Raw genomic sequence first — 22,800 nt, forward strand, 5'->3', positions numbered from 1 at the left:
AACAGTACTTAAAATATATTTAGCCTTGTACTAGTTTGAAAACAAACCAATGGGAGGCACCAAGTCAGAATAACAATTTAATGGAAATTAAAGAAAAGGAAGAAAAAAGTAAAAGAAAACCCTGTCAAACTGACAGGGTCAAGGTACAACCTGACACCCTGTTAGGCAGGGTGGTGGTAGCAGTCTGGTAGAATGGTGGCTGCAGTCCTCTGAAGCAGTGATCCTGTAGTAAAAGAGTCTGGTCTTCCTCAGGAAGTCCAATGGTGGCTGTGTAGCTCCTGTCCTCTGGAAATCCAGTGGGAAGGGTTGTCTCTGGTGGTCAGAGTCCCAGATTATATCCACGATGGGATGCTTGGTTCCTCCCTCTGGGTGGAGCATCTCACAATGGGGTAATGAGTCATGAGGCAAAGTGTTGATTAGGCTCATTAACAGAAGATAGTTCGGAGGGAGTTATCTCTGAGTCATGTGGCAGGACAATGATGGGCCATTAACAGCAAGATAGTCTGGGGGGAGGAGGCAAGGAAACACTGCCCCACCTGGTTTCAACAGCTCCTGAGGATGGTAATAGAATACACTGCAACCCAGGACAAGCCTGTACCAAACTTTTCCAATAAATTCACAGGTATTAGGTTCGGTGTGCTGTGCTGGAAATGCAGGAGTTACAGGCGTCATGGGAGAGACCTGTGGACATGTGAGGCTAGAAATTATGCACATAATGCTGGGCTTTTTTGTAGATGCACACCTCTTCCAGCTTAGTAGCTTCAATTTATTATTTTTGCTCTGTTACAGGGCCTTCTTTTGGAAATTTGTCCACCTTAGCCTGCAATTGCCTGCATTTTATTCAGCAATTGCTTTAAAAACAGTGGCCTGTAGTCAAGGCTCCAAGGCAACTTTACCGTTCACACTGCTTTCATTATTGGTTGTAAAGGTGCCTTCAATGCTCAGGAGCTCTAGGCAAAATTGAACCTATAATTTGGGATAATTTTAAAGTTGTGAAGTTCTGAAATTTTCAACTGTTCCGCTGTCTCCCCTTATTTGTACAATTTTTGTAGTGTGGATGGACTCCTGTCCCCATTATAAACCTGGCACAGACAGGAGGCGTGGCTGGGGCTACTCCTGCTCTTACTGGGTAGCCAGCCTCTGTTTGCATCTGTACAGAGAAGCTCGGCAGCAAGCACACAGGTACCTTACCAGATTTCATCTGTAAGTATTTGAAAGCCTATCTTCTTCAACAAAAACCAACAAACAAACAAACACAAACAAAACAACCAACCAACCAGCCAGAAACCCAACCTCAAAGCAAACAAAAATGTAGCACTTTTTTAAGCTGAAAAACTATTAAACTTGTATTCCAGTTTAAGTGGGGTTTATATCCACTTTCATTCACAACTGAAACAAATGGAAAAAACTTTACCCAAATATCTTAATTTTTCAGACAGGTATATAATTTGCCTAATGTACATGGGTAGTCCCAGAAGGCAAGTTATACATAGATTTACACAATTACCTGGATTAAATATTAGAAACCCCTCCTGCCCTGAGAATTTTCCTCCAGATGCTCCGACATAATTACATTCAGTTGAAAGTATCTGTAGTTGTACTGTTGGATAAATTGGTTTATTGCCTACTTTGAAATCATTGAATATTATTCCTGTTTCTTCCTCTGTGTGAATCCTTAATTTTATATTCATTCTTGCCAGAAACAAATTGAAATAGATGTGCTGAATACATGGATATGAAGCAGTCTGCCCAGTAATAATTGCCTCATGACAGTTTTGAATTCTTCCAGTTCTTCTCCCTTTGGGATGCTTTAGTGGTTTGGATAGCGTTCATAAGAGAGAGACAAAGTACTGTCTCGAGCTAGATATTATTAGCGCAGACTTGATAAAATCTAAACATTTTTGAAACAATTGTTTTCTGAATAATTAAGTGGATTCTGAAAACTTCCAAACATTACTGATTTTTACTACACTTAACAGTTTTTAAAAGATCATAAAAGAATTCCAGTCTTGGAGAGAAGTCGGCTTTGTACTGACACAGGAAATATTTCAAGAGCAGAAGATATTCAAGTTCTTTTTAATATACTGTTTTTCAATATTATCCATCCATAAATAATTACATAAATGGTGCATATAAATAAAAGTTTTCTTAAAGTAACTTTTCAGCTTTTCTTTACATTTTGCAGAAATAATATAGTCAGGAAATTCTCTTGTTTAGATTTCAATATAAAACAAAATGCAAACAGTCTCTAAATAAGTAAATAAACAAATACCAGCTGTTAATAATTCTTGTACATCTACTAGTCATTGTTGTGCAAAAAGGAATAAATTTGGCAAGGAACTACAAAATAGATTCAATAGAGAAATTTTTTTTTAAACTCTCTTGAAAAAACAACTTTTCTGTTTCACTAAGCAAGCTTTGCTAAAACTTCTGCATTTTCACATTTAGTACTTGGAGATAGCCAGTATATCACTGACTTTGTAAATCCAGTCTTGCCATCAATGGTACTCAAAAGTGGACATAATCCATTTTATGGCGTACTTAATGGCACATGCTTTGCTTTCCTTGTCTTTCTGTGAATGCAAAGGGACCACTGGGCTAGGATTTTCTATTTAGTCTCCTGAGTGTCATGCAAATATGTTTGGTCAGTACGTCCCAAAATAGCTGTACTGCATCTCTATGGGGACAATGTTGTAGGGGGGTAGCCATAATTAAACCAAGCAATGCGAACATGAGCAAACTAGGTTACCATGCTAACCTTGCACCTTCTCAACATATAGCATCTTTAATACTAACCTTGATTTTATAGCCATTTTATTCCTTTTTGTTGTTGATGTTGTTTTAATAAAGAAGGTGGTTATTTCTTTCTCCTTCAAAATATCTGGAAATATGCCTGAGAATTCTAAAATAATTAATTATGTATTAGCATAATGAGTCTTCTTAAGCCAAATGATCACCTCTAGTTGCATTTCAATTTGAGCCAAATGTTCCAGAAAACCTGGACTACATTATAAATCACAGTTACGCTGGGACCACATTATACTGGAAAAGATATTTTAAAAGAAATAATAAATCACATACCTTCTGTTATACAAGCTGAAAATGTGGTTTAGAAGATTCAGATTTGGGTAGCTGTGTTTTCTTCCTTCATAATCACTCCACAGGGCAAAAATGCTGAGTGCAGCCTAGCTGTAATTTTAATATTGTTATTGAACATTTAGACCATGAACTATTTTAAGATACTCCTTTAAAGGTAGACAGAAGGGTGTAGAACAGTGACACAATAGTGATAGAGGAAGGCTTCTCATATTTAATCATCTTTTTCTCAGGTTCTTATCACCAATAAAGAACCTGAAAAATCACCTGCACTCCCAGAGGCACAATATCTTTCCAGGGAAAGTATTTGCACAGAGGAACACTTTGAAAAATGTCATCTGAATACAAAGCATGGGGAAGAGACAAGGTACAGAATTTCTAGTGCCTAGGTTGTGCTTGGGGACTTGGACAGTGCTGAGTGTAGTGCTTCAGGTAAGTGTCTGTCAGCATTCAGCCAGTAAAGCCTTATTTTCATGAATTTATCTCTTTAGAACTTACGAATTCCTTTTTATACGAAAGTGCTCCTGACAAAACAATCTCTTATGATAAGAAATATCTTTGAAATATGATTGTCACTTGCAAATTATAAAAGTTCAACAAAACATGGCAAAATGCATAAATGTAAGAAATTTATAAATGTAAAAAATAAATATTGAAAATGTGTCCATTGTTTTCAATTTTAAAAAAGAAAATACTTCAAACTACTCCAAAAATAAAAATCACCTTCATGAGTCTGGTCAAGTCAAGTTCACCAGTTCAGGTTATTCTTTTTGTGAGCATTTATATCTGATTCCCTATAATTAGAGAGTTTTCGGTTGGAGAAATAATGTGGAAGTCTGGCTAATAAGCATTAAATCCAGTTCAAGAGGATTTCAGTCTGCACATAAGTTATTAAGTCTACAGCTAAAAGGATTCCATTTTGATCATTTGGTCTGATTTTGTGCATAATGCAGGCCATTGGATTTTAGTATATCAAGATATCCATACACAGCTCAGATGTGTAATCTGAAAATATGCTTGGGAATGTATAATTATTTGTCTGTGTGTCTCCATTTTCCCATTTACTACTCCTTTTCATGTCAGATAAAAATCTGAATGAGACTGACTCACTGTCTCTAACATGCTATTTTGGGTGGTGCACTTCAAGTGTAAAACAAAACACAGTTTTAAATAACTTAACAGTCAACATAGAATGAATCTGTAATACTTTATTCTTGCATTTTCTATGTGCCCCATTAAATAAAAAAATCTCTTTTACTCATGGATTGTAAAAGAATACTAAGGTTGCAATTCACTAAATATAGAAGTAAAAGAACAGGGTTTTTTACATTTAGAACTAAATCAGTCCTTAAAATTACAATTTTATAACCATGCTGAATTGTAGTTCCTTGGGATTTCTATTGATATATGGTGTTAAATATATTAGTTATTCACTGTCTATTTGTAAATCAGACCACCTGTGTGGAAAAAAATCTCCTTTATTTATGCTTCCACATTCCATATGCAGAGAAAGCCACTAAAAATAGTTTGCATCTGGCAAGTTGATCACTGTGACAATAAAAGGTTTAAACAGCAAGATATCTCTCTGCTTTCAGTAACATCTAGCAATTTTTTTCACTGTGTGTACACCATTTCATATTTTCAAGCATTATGAATGCCACGCCTTTCTTTTTTTGCTCTGGAAAACTGACTACATTATTACTAAATTTGTAATATTTAAAGTGTCATGGAAAGCAAAAAACATCCCTGAGAATGCAGAAAACTTACACAATTTGCTTTAAATAGTCAATCTTTCAGACAGGGTTTCTCCCAGGAAAACTCTTTTTAAAGTAATTTAGTACTTACTTTTTTAAGATATAATAATACATTATATATATATGTTAAGATTTTTTTCCATCAACAAAAATTGTAACAGGGATGTAATTCCTGATTATGTTTTTTAAAAATTGAGATTTTTTTGTTTTATTTTGTTTGCTACAACATTCTGCTTCATACTAATATGTGTAAAACGGTACTTGTAGAAGCCTACGTCTTGGTTTATCACAAGCCTTCATTTTTTCATAAGACATTTAAGGTTCGAACTAAGGAATAGGCTCCCACAGAAAAGACTGGGAATCAAGCAAGAGGCACTATACTATTTACAACACCTTAATCTGTATTTAGTCTCAATGAAAGGTACGTCATACTACAAGTCAGATCTAGACTGAATAGTTTAAAGAGAAGCCTGAGGAGCGCAAAGATTACAGCATGGGATGATTGGATCAAGCGGCAGGTGCACAGTTCAGTGAGATATCAGCATGAATTTGACTAAACAGGCTATTGAAACCGTCTTTTGTTATGTGTTCCTGCCAGGAGTTGCTGTGGGTTTTGCTCAGATGGATAGGCATCTTCTTACAGGATTGTGTTCCCTTCCCCATTCAGTGGAATCATCAAGCCAGTGTAAGACACTGTAAGTTCCCCCTCAGAGAGTGTCCTACCAGCTATGGCACATACTCTCAATGCCAGCAGGAATTCCCTGGGTCTGGCTTTATAACTACCTGCCTCTCTTCTCAAGCCCACAGCTGGTAATGCAGTAAGAGAGGGCTGAGACGGCTGCATGCACCACAAGGAACGGAGGAAGACTTTGCTGTGTGAAGGGCACTGTACCAACTGCCCATCCAAACTGCATTGCCTGTGCCCTATTCAGAGGCACAAGTGGAACAAGAACATTTTGCAGTATCAAGCATCCCTCTGTAAAGTGGGTGAGGTCTCAGGGTATTCCTTGGAAGATGAGGGTGCTGAGGAAATTACACAAATTAAGTGTAAAAATCAGACAGCTGCTACTGAGGTTTAACCATGTTCCCTATTCCAAGACTTGGTGGTCCTGACTGGCCTCACCTGTGGTTCCCACCCGTGCCTTCTTGGCCCAAGAACCCCATGGCTGCTCTGTTCTCTGCACCTAGACTTTTCCTGAGCTATCCTGTAGATACAATTATCTGTAGTCCTGTCCCCTGAATGGTCCCAAGCCAATGACAAAGAAGCCTCTTCTCCAGTCCTGTTTCTGGCCCAGCTTCCCGCTGTTGTTCCTGACTGGTATTCCTTGATGGACCTGGGTCTGATTGAGTACCTCAGTTTGCCTTGGTATGATTGAGCAGTGCTCAGAAACTGGTTCCGTCACCAACCCAGGATTTCTCAGGTGCTGAGGACTGAACCCCACCAGCACAATCATGAGGGTGCTAGGGTCACCCTCAGTGCCCAGGTAGACATAGCAGTAACCCCTGGAAGAATTAAGCCCACCTTTCACCTTTCTGCAACTCTACTCCCAAAATCAGATCTGTTTATTGATTTATTTCTTGGCAAAGTGAGGAGACACCATCTTGATCTGATGTCTGGGAGGGTGTTGGAATTTGATACTCTTCTCCCTGCTACACACATTGAGAGTCTCTGCTGCTCCCTAGTTCCCTGCTGACTGTGGAAACTGCTGGAGCACGACCACAGTGTGCCGAACATGTCCTGGAACTCCTCCTGTGTGGAGAAGCATGACATGATATAACTCATCCGTGAGATTGAAGGAAAAAGAGGGGGCACAGAGGAAGAGGGCATACCACAAGGGAAGAGATGTCATGATTACCACTTAAGCTTACATGACATTCCCAGACTTCTAGTTTTATTGACTTATTAAAAACCTACAGTCTACATTTTCAGCACTTTAATTCATCTGCTTATTCTGCTGAACTATTTTTGGAGAATTGCCTTTGTTGTTTAACTTGCATTAGCTTTTGAATGCATTCATTCATTTTGTTTCAATTCTACCTCTTTAGTCATGTAATTATTTCCATCTTTTTATGCTAAATATCTAGTTTGTGTATGTTCAGTCTTGGTCTTCTTGCACTGGTTGTAGATGTTGATTATACTAGTTCAGTAGTCTACTTTTCTTAATGTTTCCATTGCTGCTTTAAGTTGTGGCCAAATTTGCCAAAAGCTTTTAAATATATGTATAGAATTGGTAAAATAAAAAAAGAACCGTCTAACTTGGCTAAACCTAACTTCCCAAAATCAAATGCTTTAGAGTAAACAAGGAATTACTTTAACACTTGAGTGTGCAAGAGAAGATCTAGGTAATTAATTCACTTTTTCAAAGATGTGTTTCAGCGGGGATACTGTAACACGCATTTATCAAACCAGGAGTCGCATGGAAAGGAAGTATATATAGACGGATTCTTGATAGATGTTTCAGAGATGTTTATTTCTCCAGCCGCATGGCCGGAGCTCTGCCAAAGAACTGTTCCAGTCATGGGACCAAGGGTCCTTCTGCCCGCGCAGGGAACACAAACCAACCAATGGGAACGAGGCTGAGCAGGGGCAGGGAAACCCCGTGTCTGTGCCCTCAGGGCCCCTCTCCCAGGGCTACACGGCAGGGGAGGGACCCCAACATCTCACCCGTTTTATTTTAATAAAAGGAGAATGAAAACAACTGGATAAACATAACAAGAACAGTTTCAAAACAAAACAAGCCACCCTCCTGAGTCTTTAAATGTCCAAAGAGATTCTGTGGAACATCTTAGGGCTGACAGAAGGGAGACAGAAGTCTCTGAACATACTTTGTGGGGAAACTGAGGCAGGAGAGGGTTTAATTTCTTCCCTCCCCCTTTTCATCCCCCACTCGGCATTGGAAAGGGATTTTTGGGGAAACAATTATCAAAGGTATGGTTTTGTGAGGAAAACCATGGATGAAAAAACGGATTGGGAATACACTGGGGGTAATAGGACATAGGGTAAAAGGGAAAGGTGGGATTAGGAAAGGGAGACTGTAGGGGGGGCTTACAGTGGAGATATTGTCTAACATGACTACGATTTTTTGCATATATACTGCCTTTTACAGGAACACCATCAGGCCCAGTGACCTGCGATGCTTGTAACCCTTTTCTATCTTGTATAATTTTGAATTCCACCACCTCTCCATCTCCCAAGCTTGGGATGCATTTCTCAGGGTTATTCTTTTTAATAGCAGTTCTATGCACGAATATGTCTTGCTGGTTGTCACACCTTGTTATAAAACCATAATTTTGCTTAACATGATACCATTTCACTATCCCTAAGATCTTAGTTACTATGATCTTTTCCTTTTTCCAAGTGGCTGCTGTTTTCTGTCTCGCTGTGTCTTTGCTCTCTCTTTCGGTTGCTCCCGTGTTGGAATTGTCGGGGCTGCTGGTGCCTGCGCGCTCTTCCCGGGGTCGCATTCGGGGCTGCGCGGGCCGGGCCGGGCCGCGCCGCTCAGTTCTCCGTGCGTCGCCTCCTCTGGTCGCAGCTTTGCTGCCGCTGCCAGGCACTGCATCTTGGCTGGGCCCCCAAGCGACGACCCCCCCGTGCCCTGCTCCAGCGCGCGTCTCGGCTGGGCGCGGCTCCGTTCTACCGCCATCGCCGCCGCCGCCGCCCGCACGCCGCCCCTCTCGGCCGGGCGTTCCCGGGGCTCGCTCCACCACGCGCTGCGCGGGGCCATGAGGGCACCGCCGGGTCCCGCCGCTCCCGCCGCTCCCCGCTCCGCCACCGACACTGCGGCTCGCGTGGCTCCACCCGCACGCGGGAACTGCCTCGCTGCTGCTCGCAGAGCGCTCGGTGCACGTGGCCTGGGCCGCACGGTCCCTGCGCCAGGCTTCCCTTCGCCAGGACACAGCTGACATTGCTCAACAGTCTCGGAAATTATTCTCGGAAAATATTCTTCCATCGGCATGTATTTTGACTCAAATTTTAACTGTGTCCAAATGGCCTTCCAAACTCCTTGGTAAGAATTAAATCCCAAGAAACATAGAAAAAGTTCTTAAACAACCATGCCAGGAAGTGTTTCAGTTCTTTTTGAGCTTGAATCAAGCTAAAATTTACAAATCGTTGTTCAAGAATCTTTTTAAGATAAATGTCCATATGCGGCTCTGAAAACCAAGAGTCTTCCCATGGTTCTTTCATAGTTTAGATATGGAATAGCAAAACAAAATCAAGCAGAGAAATCCAAAGTTTATAGGGTTTACTCACACAAATCAGTCGCTTAGGGATCGGGGATTGTTCTGCTCACAATTCTCCACCATTGTTACAGTGCGGATACTGTAACATGCATTTATCAAACCAGGAGTCACATGGAAAGGAAGTATATATAGACAGATTCTTGATAGATGTTTCAGAGATGTTTATTTCTCCAGCCGCATGGCCGGGGCTCTGCCCAGGAACTGTTCCAGTCACCGGACCGAGGGTCCTTCTGCCCGTGCAGGGAACACAAACCAACCAATGGGAACGAGGCTGAGCAGGGGCAGGGAAACCCCGTGTCTGTCCCCTCAGGGCAGGGGCCTCTCCCAGGGCTCCATGGCAGGGGGGAGGGACCCCAACAAAGATGTAGGGTTTTTTCACTGTAAAGTGAACTTACTTTTTTTTTTTGCTTTAGAATCCAGGCACTCTAATTCTTCACCTCACACGTATGCTAATTTTCTTCGGAGCTACCATTTGGAGTCCCTCAACAGAGAAAGATCCAATTGCCCTGAGAAGACACCTTACTTCAGGACTGTCCGTACTGCTAGAAATGGGTGTCATTTGAACCAGGTTTTGCTTTGTCTTTTCTGAGCAATCACCCAAACTTATGCCATGACCTTTAATCTCTCCGTAAAGCCCCAAATCCTTGGTGTCAGACTGAAAAGCAAACCTGTGGTGGTCTGTAAAGCAGTCATCTCATTATTCAGCTTCCATTTTCTGGAAGAAGACTATTTAAAAACAGAAGTAGTTTCAGGGCACAAAGAGCTATCATGCTTTAAACTGCCTCATATCCAGGCTTTACTCCATGGAATGATTCCCCTCCCTATTAACTCCCAAGAAATGATACTTCTGCTAAGGTAAGCACATCAACTTGAAAAAACCTCTGGGTAACACACTCTGGGATGTGAATTATTGTTCTCAGGAAGTCTGGCATACATTTGTAGGCTTTTGGGTAGAGGCTTCTGGCAAAACCTTCTCTGCTTCACTGTGGGATCTGAATCCAATCTTCCTTCTCTTCATCTACAAGAAGAAAAAAGTGAATATGTTGTGTGCCAAGGTCATTGTTATCATCTCCCCTTCTTTTGCCACATGCTGATGCTTCAAAGGAAACAGGAGTGAGGTGGAGGAGGCGGTCTTGGTCTGTGGGTGCAGTGTATCCCCTCAGTTCCCATGACTCACCCATGCATGGAAAAAGCATTTTTAGCATTTTGACATACCTTTTCACTGACAATGGTACAGCCCAACTTAAGTGCAAACTTACAGTGTCTTTAACTTACAGTCCACACAGAATTACTTTAAATAGAGGTCACCTTTCTCTCTTCTCTTCGCTTTTCAACCCTCATCCATTATTTACTCAATTCTTTCTCTCTTGGATCAATATCTTCAGGCTAAAAACTTAAACTGTGAAAGTTCAGCTGTTTCTCATCCATCTGTATTCCTGTTCTCTTTGAAGAGCTGTGTTGTGACTAAAATCCTGTTTTGAAAATATATCTAAATTATCAAATTAACCAGAAATAGCAGTTCTGTTTCTTTGTTTATATTTAGGTTAATTAATTAAGGTAAAATAGATGGGCACCCGGTTAGAAGAAAGGACCAGGCATGGCATACGTACTGTTAAGAAGAAACTCTAGAAGCCATATAGGTTTTCTTTTTATTTTGGCTTCCCAAATGTCCACACTACCAATATGGGAAACAAATAAACTTTTTCCCCTCAATGTTTCTTTTCCTCTTTTCCACATGTTATCTTTGGACCTGATATTACATTACTCGCATTGCTGCTAGCCAGGAGACTGATATCTTGCTTTTGTTAGTAACTACTTTTGTCCAAGTCAATGGTCAGCTTTGCTAGGCTGTGGGAGCATGGGGTGATCAGCAGTTACTTTCTGTTCAGGGAGGGATGCTTGGGAGGAAAACCGAAGCAGCACTATTCATGTGTTGCTGAATTGGAGCTGTATATTTGTGTGAAACCTGCATATTGATATGAATTCTGCAAGGCCAGCTTTCCTAGGGAGAGGTAAAACTGCTGCAGATACCAGGTTTGTTCTTTGAATCGCCCAGTGGTTATCTCTGAACTTACATAAGACACATATTTTGATGTTTACCTATTTATCTTTAGTGACTTCAGATCAAAGATCCTGTACTTGTGGGATGCACTGAGACACAAGACTTCCTATGGCATTTCATAACACTAAACACTCTGAAGGATGCAGATCAATATTCATCAGGAAGCACCACAGAATTTATCACTGGCATTCATCTTGCCTAAAAGAAATTGAAATGCTCTGCCAGAAAGAACTGTCTCTGAAACGAAAATCAGAGAGGAAAAAAATTCTGTGAAAAACTGTGGGTTTTAAAACTTCATAATCTGGTTAGAAAACGCATTTCTAAGAAGACATTGGAAAGCTGACTCTTTTCAGTCCTATGATTTTGATATGTTTTCAACACAGTAGCTGAGCTAAAACATGTGGAACCAAAAGTAAACCTAGAGAGGAAGAGAAAGCGGCAACTGAGTAGAATCTCTATGTTGCACTTTTATTTATAAGGAAACAAGCTATGCTTTTGTTTAAGGTGAAGGAATGGAGACAAGGACATCTACTTTCTTTACTGCTCCACACTTCTTTTTTCTCCAGTAATCCAGTCTTTGATGTGGGATTGAGTCAGATATCAACAGCAGATTTTACATTTTCTCAGTCTGTTTCTGGGTGCATTACAATGTTATGATTAGCTGACAGCTTAAGCTCTTTTCCAAATTATAACAGCATGGTCCTTCTTCCTCTTGCCAACACATAGCAGATCCCACTGTGGGGTGTTCCTAAAAGTAAGATCAAGATGCAGTAAAACCAACTCATCAAGAAAAATCACAGATCTAATCACTCACCTTTGGGAACAGGTTCACAAGGGGGCTCTTAAATGTGCCACCACATGGCAACAGGTGAGTTTAATATCTCCCACCTGCAGGCATGATAAGGAAATGACTGTAAAAAGTTCTCCCTTAAATAGTTTTAAAATGTGTAATTAATATGTCATTAAATTTGCTTTTCAGCAAAACTTAAGAACTACTTAATGTATCAGTATTTTGGGGATTAAGATAATCTACAGGCTGTGTTTATTTTAACAGAGAGTGGAATGATTGGAATTCTAGGTAGACTGACCTGAAAAAAAAATGCCAAGTTACTTGAATATCTTGACAATGGAAATCATTTTAGTTCAGATTTATTTTCCACAAAAATGTTTTTATTTTTTTGCTACTTTCATTTTAGAAACAGCATCCAGACAAACAGTAGAATAATGAACTGCTACAGTGAAATTGGGCCATAAATCAGGGGAATCTGAATGATTAAAAAAAAAGTTGAAAAACATTTCATTTTTTAATGACCCTAACTGGTAACATTCTTCCTCAACCCAAGTTCACACATTAATTTCAAGAGTTTCAGTTCAAATTCATCTCTTTCTTCTATATGGTAGTTTTTTATAAGCCAGAATTGTTGATTATAAATCTCCTACAGCAAAATGAAAAAAAAAAACAAACCAAAAATAATATAAAAGAATAATGGGTAAATTGTTTCAAAGGACAGTAATTTATATAGGACATCTGGACATCTGACTCACAGGAAGGAAACTAGTACTAATCAAATGAAAATTTGGAGAATGAAGAATTTGCTTGCTTTTACACAGTCTGATTTATGGGACTTTAGCCGTATTTTAATTTTTTATTGATTACAAAGCCTTTGCATAGGTTAATGATAAAGGTTAAAACTCCTTCAACAGTGAAAAGGATTGAAAAGATGGATTTCTTCATTTAAAACAGGCATTATTGGCAATACTGATTCCAGCACCCTAGAGCCTTGATCTTATAATGAACATTCTTATAATGAACATGGATTTAGAAGCTATTGCCCAAGAAGGCAATAGGAATAGATCTAATGAAGGTTACTGTGGTTCTCTCTACCTCAGACATAGTTATGTTTGGTGTCTGCATGGAAAATAAACCCAAGTCTTTTAGACACCTAATACTTGCCATTTTATCAATATAGTTTTAATATATATGCTATTTATGCTAAAACTGACCTACAAGTAAAAAAAAAGTACATATTAGATATTTCAACAAATAATGTTATCACTTTTTGATTCTTAAGAATGTGAAACAAATGGAAATGTTTTGGTTTGTGACACCATTTGTTTGTGTTACATTAACTCATAAAAGCTTTGTTTTCTCAATGGAAATACTGAGTAAATTAATGTATAATGTGAAACAAATGCCACTGTCAACTTTGAAAGAAAACTTTCAAATACTGGACTAGAGACTTAATGTCTGCTGCTCTTTCAGTTAAAATGACTTGCCAGACTTATCTTAAGATCATTGGTTCCACTCTATTTCTTGTGTATACAGATTTCATAAAATATGGGCAGTAAAACATGATGTGTTGGATTCATTTCCTGATACATTCTTAACCATGCAGAATTTTCTTAGCTAATACCATTAGGCAGGTTTCTTAATTGGTTTCTAACAATAACAGGAATACTATTCCTTTGTATGTGAGATTACTTGCATCTTGATATTCCCTGTACAGTTAAAATTGCTATTTGTGTTGGTTTGCGTACTATTACAATGATTGTTGTAAAAGTAAGAGAAGGAGGATTTTAGATCAAATTATTTCCTCCAAATAAGTGCCTATTACACTATATTTCTTCAGTGTTTATGCAGTTGGCTTGGCTTCTAAGTGAGTACGATCTCTCTGTTCCACATCACCTTGTGGCATACAGCTCAGGTTCAGCTTTTTGGTACTCAAACTCTCCTTGGGATCTGAAACAGATTTCATAGGCTACTTTTCTTAGGAACAGCCATGAAAACTCAAGCAATGACATCATTTCAATGAAAGAAATGACTGGCCAATTGCAGGGATGAGGCTTATGAAGACATTGGGAATTTGCTGCTAGGTTTTATATCACATTATAGAACCTTCCTATGATACTAAGCAACACTCCAAATTTAAGTGATTTCACTGGCCATGTCTACGTTGTCAAGCTTGTGAGTTGTCTCCTGGTTTCAGTTCTTCTTACCCACATTGCATGGACGTTTGTTCACTCCATGGCTGAACATTAGGGAAAATTATCTCGGTCACTCCAAAATAAACTTAAAGTTCTGTGGATAATTCATTCCAAGGACTGCTTCCAAAAGGCAACACAAACCAGACGTTTGAAGACTTGGGTTTCTCTGCCCTACAGAGTCCCTCAAAAGCAGGCTTTTTATTTTCAAAACACTTTCCCTTGCCTGGATATCATACCCCAGAGCCTGCAATGCGTTCCTTCAGTTTCATGTTATAAAAACACCACCTGGCGGGTTGCAGCACAGCCCTCGTATTTATTTCGGACACTTTGAACTAAAACCAACCAAACAAATTGATAACTGGATCTCTGAGCCTGGGGGATCACTGTGTGTGGCTTAAAAGAGATGCAAGGCATTGTACTATGTAGAGGAGATTTGTTTAGCAATTTCTTCTAGGTATTGATGTCCCTGGGCACAGCAGGCATAAGCCACTCAACACCACTTTGCCTGAAGGATGTCCTTCTGGGACACATATTTAACTATGTAAATGTAGCTGCAATGACGCTTTCTGTACTTTAACAGGAAACACTTTCATGAAGTACTGGCTTCTCATAAATGTTTGCACACATCAGCTATTGACTATTTTCATGTCAGTATGCAGCCCTTGATCCTGCCCTTCAACACCAGATACTGAAACCAAAGTTGATTAAAGGCAGGGGTTTAGGTATAAAACTGAAAATATACTACTGCAGCTGAAAAAATATGAACTTGATAAATATTTCACTTTTTGAATATTTATTTTTCATTTTCCTACCTAGAATTTCTAAAATGTAATCCATTTTTCATAGCTACATGATTCGACATTTAGTTTTAGTTTTCCATCAAAGATATTAAGCATGATGGTAGGGGATATATTGGGAAACATTCACTGGTCACTCAGTGTTGAACCTGTTATGTGACTAAGTGTAGGGTTTGCCTGTCCAAATTCAGACCAAATATCTACCGCTGAGTATTCCACCTCCTTCTGCATTCTTCAGTCATTGATTCACTGTAATACAAGCTGCTGTAACTAACTAAGTTGTGTAAATAGAAGGGTCAAAAGTCACTGGAGATGCTCTAAGATGTCCAAGACATCTGTAAAGGGTTTTGTAAGAATCTGGTTGCTTTTGGACAAGCAGATGTATGCCAAATGTGATATCTCTCTTCCCTAAATCTAAAATGTCTGTAGGCAGCTGTGTTTAACCAAATGTACCCAAGCTGAAAATGTAGACTTAGCTACATATACCAAGAACTAAGCAGAATTATTTGCACCTTACATAGCATCTCTTAGTATCTTCTTAAGCTCATCACTTCAGCATCAACATACTGCTACTTTATGCTGCATTCAGGGTAGTGCTCAGAATTGCTTAACATTTCTGACACAAACTGAACCATGTAAAAAACACAGCAAACAGACGAAATTTTGCTCTCCCAAATTTCGAACTCATGTGTGATTTTAAAAAGAGTGTACTGAATTGTTTTTAATGGATGTATTTTAAGCACTCTGGCCTTCATATTTAAAAGTAATCTCATACAAGTGAGAAAGTGTAAGCACATTTTTGGCTTGCTGGGTTTCCTTTCAATTTTGGGTTTTCATTGCTTTTGGTTTGGTTCCTTCTTGCATAAAGCAAAGTGGCTGTAGAAGACTTTATGAGAATCATTCACTCCACTTTTATGAAGATAATCAATTTCCCTGTGGTCCAAGATACGCATTAATCACTGGATGCTGTAAGTTAGGGGTCCCAATGGGCTGACTATTTTAATTTTTCACTATATTTATTTTCCTCCCACCTCAAAACATCAGGCAACAGTCGCAGGCTGAAACAAATAGTGAAGCAGAGGCATTACTGTTTTGTCAAAATCTATTCATTTTGGTTTCAAATGTTTGATGCAATGAAACTGCACCCAAATTAAGATTTTAGACCTAACAGAAAGACACAAGTTGATAGGAATAAACACCATTTTACATCATGCAATTTTATTATAAGTGAAGGCTGTTTTCTGTGTAATTCATTGGTTTCATTGATAGGGCATTGATAGGGCAACACTTACATTTATGTTCATGTAATAGTAGATTGTATAACAAAAAATTCTCATTTGTTCTTAATTAATAAAGTTGAATCCTCTGTTCTTTCGTCATAACTCTTGTAGCAAATGGAGCCTCACTGAAAGACAAGTCTGAAGTATTAAGAAATTCACCTGAATAAGCTGATTCATAATTCATATATGGCAAACATATGTGTAATGCTACAAAACTTATTTTGATTTAAAATTAAAACTTAAAGATCCCCAAAGCTTCATTGGAAAAATGCTTGAAAATTGTGACATTCCTTTATCCTCTGTGGATAAACTGTGAATTTTTCCTTCATTACATGAAAACTATACAAAAGAAAGCAAAGATACATTCTCTCCTAGTTTGATTCCTGACTCAATTCTCAGCAGAAATATTTCATGTATCTCTTACTATGTAGTCAAAGAATGGCAAAGCAATGTAAGTTCATTCCCCCTGTAGTTTGTGTTAGTAGTGGGGGGTTTTGTTTGTCTGTTCATGACTAGTGCTGAATTGTGAAATATTTAACATTTATAGAATCACAGAATTGTTGAGGGAGGAACCTCTGCAATCATCCATTCCAATGACACTTCTCTTTTCCATTTCACTTAAACTGTGTAATGGAGAGGGATAAAGTTGCATTAAATTATAGAAACATATTTCCTGAAGAGAGTGAATACACACACTGGTCTATGTGTACTATAAAAAGGGCATATAGAATATGTTTTCCTTTTAGGGACATCCCCTAGATTTTCCAAGTATAGATGCAGTCATAAAGACATGAAAGCGACCTCCAGAGATTAGTCCTTTTCCAGGTAGCCTTCATAAGAGAGTTTTCACACAACTTTTTCTCCCCTCATTAAGACTTCATGGCCAATATCCCATCAACTTCACATGGAAGAGTCTTTGAATAATAATAATAGGGGTAGTCTATTGTTTCTACTTTTATTTCTAAGCACTGGATACTCATAAGTATTTTGTGACATTTTTAAGAGTACTGGCTTAAATACACTAGCTGGAGCATGGTCTCCATATACATATATTCAGTATATTTTTTTCTCACATATAGCTGTTCAGTAGAACAGTATATAAATATTTTTTAAAGTAGAAAATGGACGTTTTCATAGGAACCACTATGTATAAAGTGAAGTATTTCTGAGGTATTTAAGTACAACTCAGTGATTTAGTTATCTGTGAGTTAGTTATATTTTGTTTAGTTTTGAACCATTTTCATGATATTGGGTAGTTAGGAATAAAACCTGGCAAAAAACTCCAGTGAAATAAAAGGAGGAGACATTCATTAGGAGCTTTAAAAGTTCCAGATGGCAAAATATTGGCCGGTCAAATAAAAAGCTTTGGGAGCTAATATGTCATTTTAATTTATGAAATGCAAATGCAAGGTAATACAAAGTAAATACTTTTTTTTTTCCTTTTTTCTTTTTGCTTTTTTTTGTTAAAATAAATTAATGCCTCCCCATGATCCTTCTCATAAATTTAGGGACAGAACTTCAGCAAGTTCTCAGTGTTTTACTCCACAGTTCATGTTTTAAAAGATCCTGAAATTTCCATTGCATGTGATTTAAATAATTATTTTTTCTTCTAAGAAGAATTTTGCCTACAACTTCACAGTGCTGACTTTTAAAAGCAATATTCCACATTTCTTTTACATCTGAAATACTGTCCCATCCTTTAAAAATAAAATTTTTCCTCATATTTGAGGCTTGTAGGAAATTCTGAATCCATAAAGGCTGTATTTTGAATCTTGCAGAACATCATAAGAATGTTGCACAAAGAGAAATCCAGTTCTTCCTCTTCTCTAAATCTTTGTCTGGGTTTGTGTCCAAGGTGTTGTCGACAGAATCTCATTTGGCACCTTCAGTTTCCCTTGAAAACCCATATTAATTCTGTTATATGCTGCACAGTAGACAGAAGATAATACAGAGAGGTGGTTAAGGTTAGACTACTCTCACACAAACACTTTCTGGTTTGGGTTCAAAATAGGCCATTGTCAGAGCATGTTCCGTTTAAAACCATTAAAATTATTAAATTCCCAGCATGGCCCTTGGTAGGTAAGCATCTACTGCTCCAAAGTCATAGCCTGTTTTTGTAATATTTTGACAACCTCAGCAGAAAACTTCTGTGTCAAATGAAAACCTCCCATGACTATAGGTTTGACTTTTCAAATCAAGGCTAAACACTCTTGCTGATTATTTGAAGGAAATCGTATTGCTGCTGTAGGTATTCTGAAGAACACAACAGGTCAGCTGTCAAAGCTGCCAATGGCATTACCTCTCACAAGTTTAAGTATGTTTAGAACATGTTAAAAAGCTTTAGAAACACTCTGCAGCTGTTATACTATAATGAGATGCTGTAATATTAAACACAATGTTTACTGAAATTCTTTTGCTGCTTATTTTTTTCTAAACCAGAGCAGGACAATACTTTAAATTGCAGCTATTTACAGAGTTTCAGAGCTGATACTGGGGGCATGTATGCGATACTTGTCAGCTTTGCTTTATGTAGACTTATGCAAACATGATATTTGGATTTTAATTCCCAAGCTATTTATGTTATGCTCTGATGAAATTATAAATTTCATCAGAAAAATCCCTCTGAATCTCAGATGAGATTTCTGAATTTTACCATTTTTCCAGTTAAAATATTAGTTCTAGTATGATTTTAATACTAAACTAGACAGTTATCAGAGATAATTTGAAATACCTGGGAATCTTAATTGCCTTTTCTGTAACATAATTCCAGATTCAGACATGTGAAGAGACTAAAACCAAAGAAATTTGCTTTATTTCTGGTCTGTTCTGCTACAAATGATTGAATAGCTCTCATATGCAAGTATTACTGCTTATGATATATGAAAGGTGGCATATATTTTTAAATCCTGATGCATAATGGACGACAGAACCCACTAATTTAAATAGAAAGGATAGCCTAGGTGTAGTAATTAAGTCTATAGTTATATTTACTAGAACTACCTAAAAAACCCCAGCAGCACAGCACAGTTCTGTTCAAATAGGCTATTTTAAAGGAGTGGTTTTCTTTTCAGTGATTTTTTCACCAGATGATATCTATATATATTTTTTTGGACCTCTTATTTCAATAAGGTCAGAGTTGTGGTGTGGACTTATAAGACTGAATAGGTGACAGGTTTGCTGTATGGTTACACTACAATTCTAACAATGTATTAATTTAAGATCAGAGATTATATATAATGATTTATGGCATTTTGATTGACCAAAGGAAAATACATTGGTAGGTTTGAACATTTTTTTATAACACTGCTTTCATGGGAACTTCCAAAGTCTGCAGTTTTCAGTTGAGGCTGGAAAGAAAAAAATTCCCATCAAAAGAAATCTCTATTTTCCATAGTACTGTAAGTTAAATTTTCAGATGTAGAAATTACACCTGACTGTCCAGTCATTAATTAATATCCAATCACATTGTCTTCAGATTTAAAACACATTCAGCTGAAGCTGGTTATTTCTTCAACTGCCAGATCTAAGAATATTTTTCTTCTTTATGTTAATTAGCTTTTATAATTGATATGCTGCATAAGACCATATCTTTCACTACTGTGAAAATGTATCTGTAAGTATACTGGGAAAAATCTACTTTGCTATACCTATAGCACTTACTGAACTGCTTTGTTGTGTAGACGAGAGCTGAATTTTTCACCATCTATTGAAATTAGTCTTTTTAAATATGAGAAGACCTCACTAAAACTCTGAAGAAATTATGCAAACAATTTTTTTTGCTTTTGTTCTACATAAAAAACTTCCCTGAAAAAAATCCTTGATATACCTTGATAGTGATGATCCTCTCAAAATATTTTCAGTGAAGCATTGAGTGACTGCTGTTTTTCTAGACAGGTTACAGAATGTACACAATGAGGAAAAGTTGTATTCCCTTCTTCTCAAAATGTGTTGTTACTTTTCCTTCTTGTATGTCTACTTGCATTGTACTCATACAGCTAATTTCCACTAATTCCAGGCAAGAGAACTGGATTAATAAATCCACACAAAATAGCAGGGTATGCTGCCCAGTACAGAAGCAAAGAAGACAAATTCAATCTAGCAGGTTTTTTTCAGAAAACATCCAGCAGGTTTTTTAAGACAGCATGTTTGACTTTAGCTGACTCTTCCCTTAATGCTTTTTTTTTTTCAAAGCTGCAGGAAGTACATAGAGCAGGAGTTTACAAAAAGCAGCTTTCAAGCTGTTTTTAGAGAGAAGAGTACTTTTAATGCAAGCACGAAAAAAGTTATTCTTTTTGAGAATGACTGTCCTCTGCAGCTTCTGTTAAATCAGCTTAACAAAGAAGATAACACCATGACTAAACTATTTATATTTCATCATAGTCCCTTTGAATAATAATAAAAAAAAGATTCACTAGTTTATTCATTTTTCCTAATGATACAGAAAGGAAATAAGTATCTAAACAATGAATACTGATTCAGAAACTCAGACTGTAAAATCAATATATCAGCTCTGTAGAGCTGAGCTTCTTTCTAATGCTGCTGTTCTAGCAGTAGAGTTTACCTTCTGAATTATATATGTATTGACCTAATTATATAAATATTGACTTTGCTTTATATGAAGCTTTTTTTCAGTTTCAGTGTAATTACAATGTCAATATTTGTTGTATGTAATAACACTGAATTTAGACTTGTTAATTTTGATTGATAGTGGCATGCCACAAGTTATTATATGGGATAAGACAGTTAGTCTACAAGTATGCGTAGTAGATACAAGCAGCTGACAATGTTACCAAATTTCGCTGTGTCTCCAAGACCTTCTGCTTCCAATGTTTAACCAGGCAGAAGAACTAGAACGGGTGATTACATCCTTGTTCCATACAAAATACTGTTTTGAGGTGGAGAAATATTTACCTTGGTGAAAAAAAAGTACAAATATTCATCTGGGAACTCAGGGAAAGAGTTCCTGTTTAAATTTAGCTTTAGAATTTTTTCTTATAAAGTTGTAAAGTCTGTTTAAATTGTGCCAAAGTGGAGGTTTTATATAGCAACAACTATATTTTGCTGCATACCTTCCATGAGTTATACATTATTTTGCAATAATATTGGGACACATACACAACCAATTTTACATTAAATTATTTCCTTTTTTCTTCAAAAATCCAAGAAAGATGTGAGCAGTGGACTTTTAGGTACTACTGGGACTTGCAAAACTGTTCACTTCAGTCTGCAAATGTTTGTTGCGATATATTTCTACAAGAACAGCTTTGTTCAGAGCTGGCAGACCTCAGAACTGCTTTCAACGATGAATAGCCATATATTATAGTGCATGTTTCTAGATGCAATTATAAAAGATTTTGAATTTGGCAGTAACATTAGAATTAGAAACCAAACTGTGACAGTCTGTGTGCTGAGGATATTTAGATTTTTTCTAGCTATAATATGTTGCCAGTAGTGACACAGCATGCATCATACTGTATTTTCTTATTTGTCTCAGCAGGGATGCCAGACAAGACGAACCTCAGTGACGTAAAGCAAATCCATCAAACCAACGATGGCAGCACTTTAGACACAACTGGAGCAGGATGTACAGCAATGGCCGATTATATGACATTTATGCTGATTAGTTTGGTAATACCATTTCTCAGTCTTTGGTAACTGCTTGTTTCTGTCTTGATATATGTATCCCATTGTCATCTATTTATCTCTGCTCACAAGCCTGGAATAAGGGATCTGGTGAATATAGCAATATTTATGGTCTCTTTTACAAGATCAGCCACTGATCTTAGCCCTGAATATTAACGAAGGGTTTTATGTAATATTTTACCTATGTCTTTTTAAACACCTATATAATCACAAAAAGTCATGTTTGCTTTTTTAATATTTTATGTTAAAAATAAGTTGTCTATCATAATCTTTCTCTTAGAAGCAATTTGTAAAAAAAAGAGAGTATTACCAAGTTTGAAGGGGTCTTTGGAGATCATCTAGACCAAATCTGCTCATAGCATACTCACTTTGTGCAAGTTGCCTAAAGCCAAGGTTAGGTGGTATTGGAATGTCTCCAAGGATGGAGACTCTGTTGAATCCCTGGCCTCTTTCAGTGCTTCAGCACTCCAAGCAGATGTTTTTTAGCTATTGTATTTTGGTTTATGCCTCTTGCCCATTGTGCCCTCTGAGTCCTGTCACTGGGCACTATGAACAAGAGTTTGGCTCCATCTTCTTTGCTCCCTTATCAGGTATCTATACATTTTCAAAAGATCCTGCTCTGCATCTTCTCCAGGCCAAACAGACCCAGCTGTCTCAGCCACTTCTGGTGTCAGATTTGTTCCCATACCTTGAAAATCTTCATGGCCCTTTGCAGGAATCCACCCACTGTGTCCATGTCTCTCTTGTCATTGTCCTTGAGAGCCCAGACCTGAACACAGCACTGTAGATGTGTCTCACTAGTGCAGAACAGAGGGGAAGCATCGCCTCCTTTGACCTGCTGGTATTTTTCCTGATTCAGCCCAGAAGGTATTTGGTGGTCTTTGCTGCAAAGGGCACAATGTGGACTCTTTTTCAGCTTGATGTCCCTTAGGACCACAAGG

At 37.8% G+C, this 22,800-nt stretch overlaps 1 protein-coding gene across 1 annotated transcript in view; it reads left to right on the plus strand.

Annotated features, from left to right (window-relative positions):
• GPC5 (glypican 5) overlaps window positions 1-21,871 on the plus strand; it is a gene marked incomplete at both ends in the record, with an annotated part of 614,716 nt that extends 592,845 nt beyond the window's left edge. Inside the window, one exon of the mRNA XM_082277454.1 lies at window positions 21,714-21,871. Within this exon, the coding sequence (XP_082133580.1) occupies window positions 21,714-21,871 (158 nt within the window). The remainder of the gene's footprint in view (window positions 1-21,713) is intronic.
• Between the last annotated feature and the right edge of the window lie 929 nt (window positions 21,872-22,800).

Source organism: Coloeus monedula (genome assembly GCF_965178545.1).
Source record: "Coloeus monedula genome assembly, chromosome: 3".
Classification (NCBI taxonomy): Eukaryota; Metazoa; Chordata; class Aves; order Passeriformes; family Corvidae; genus Coloeus; species Coloeus monedula.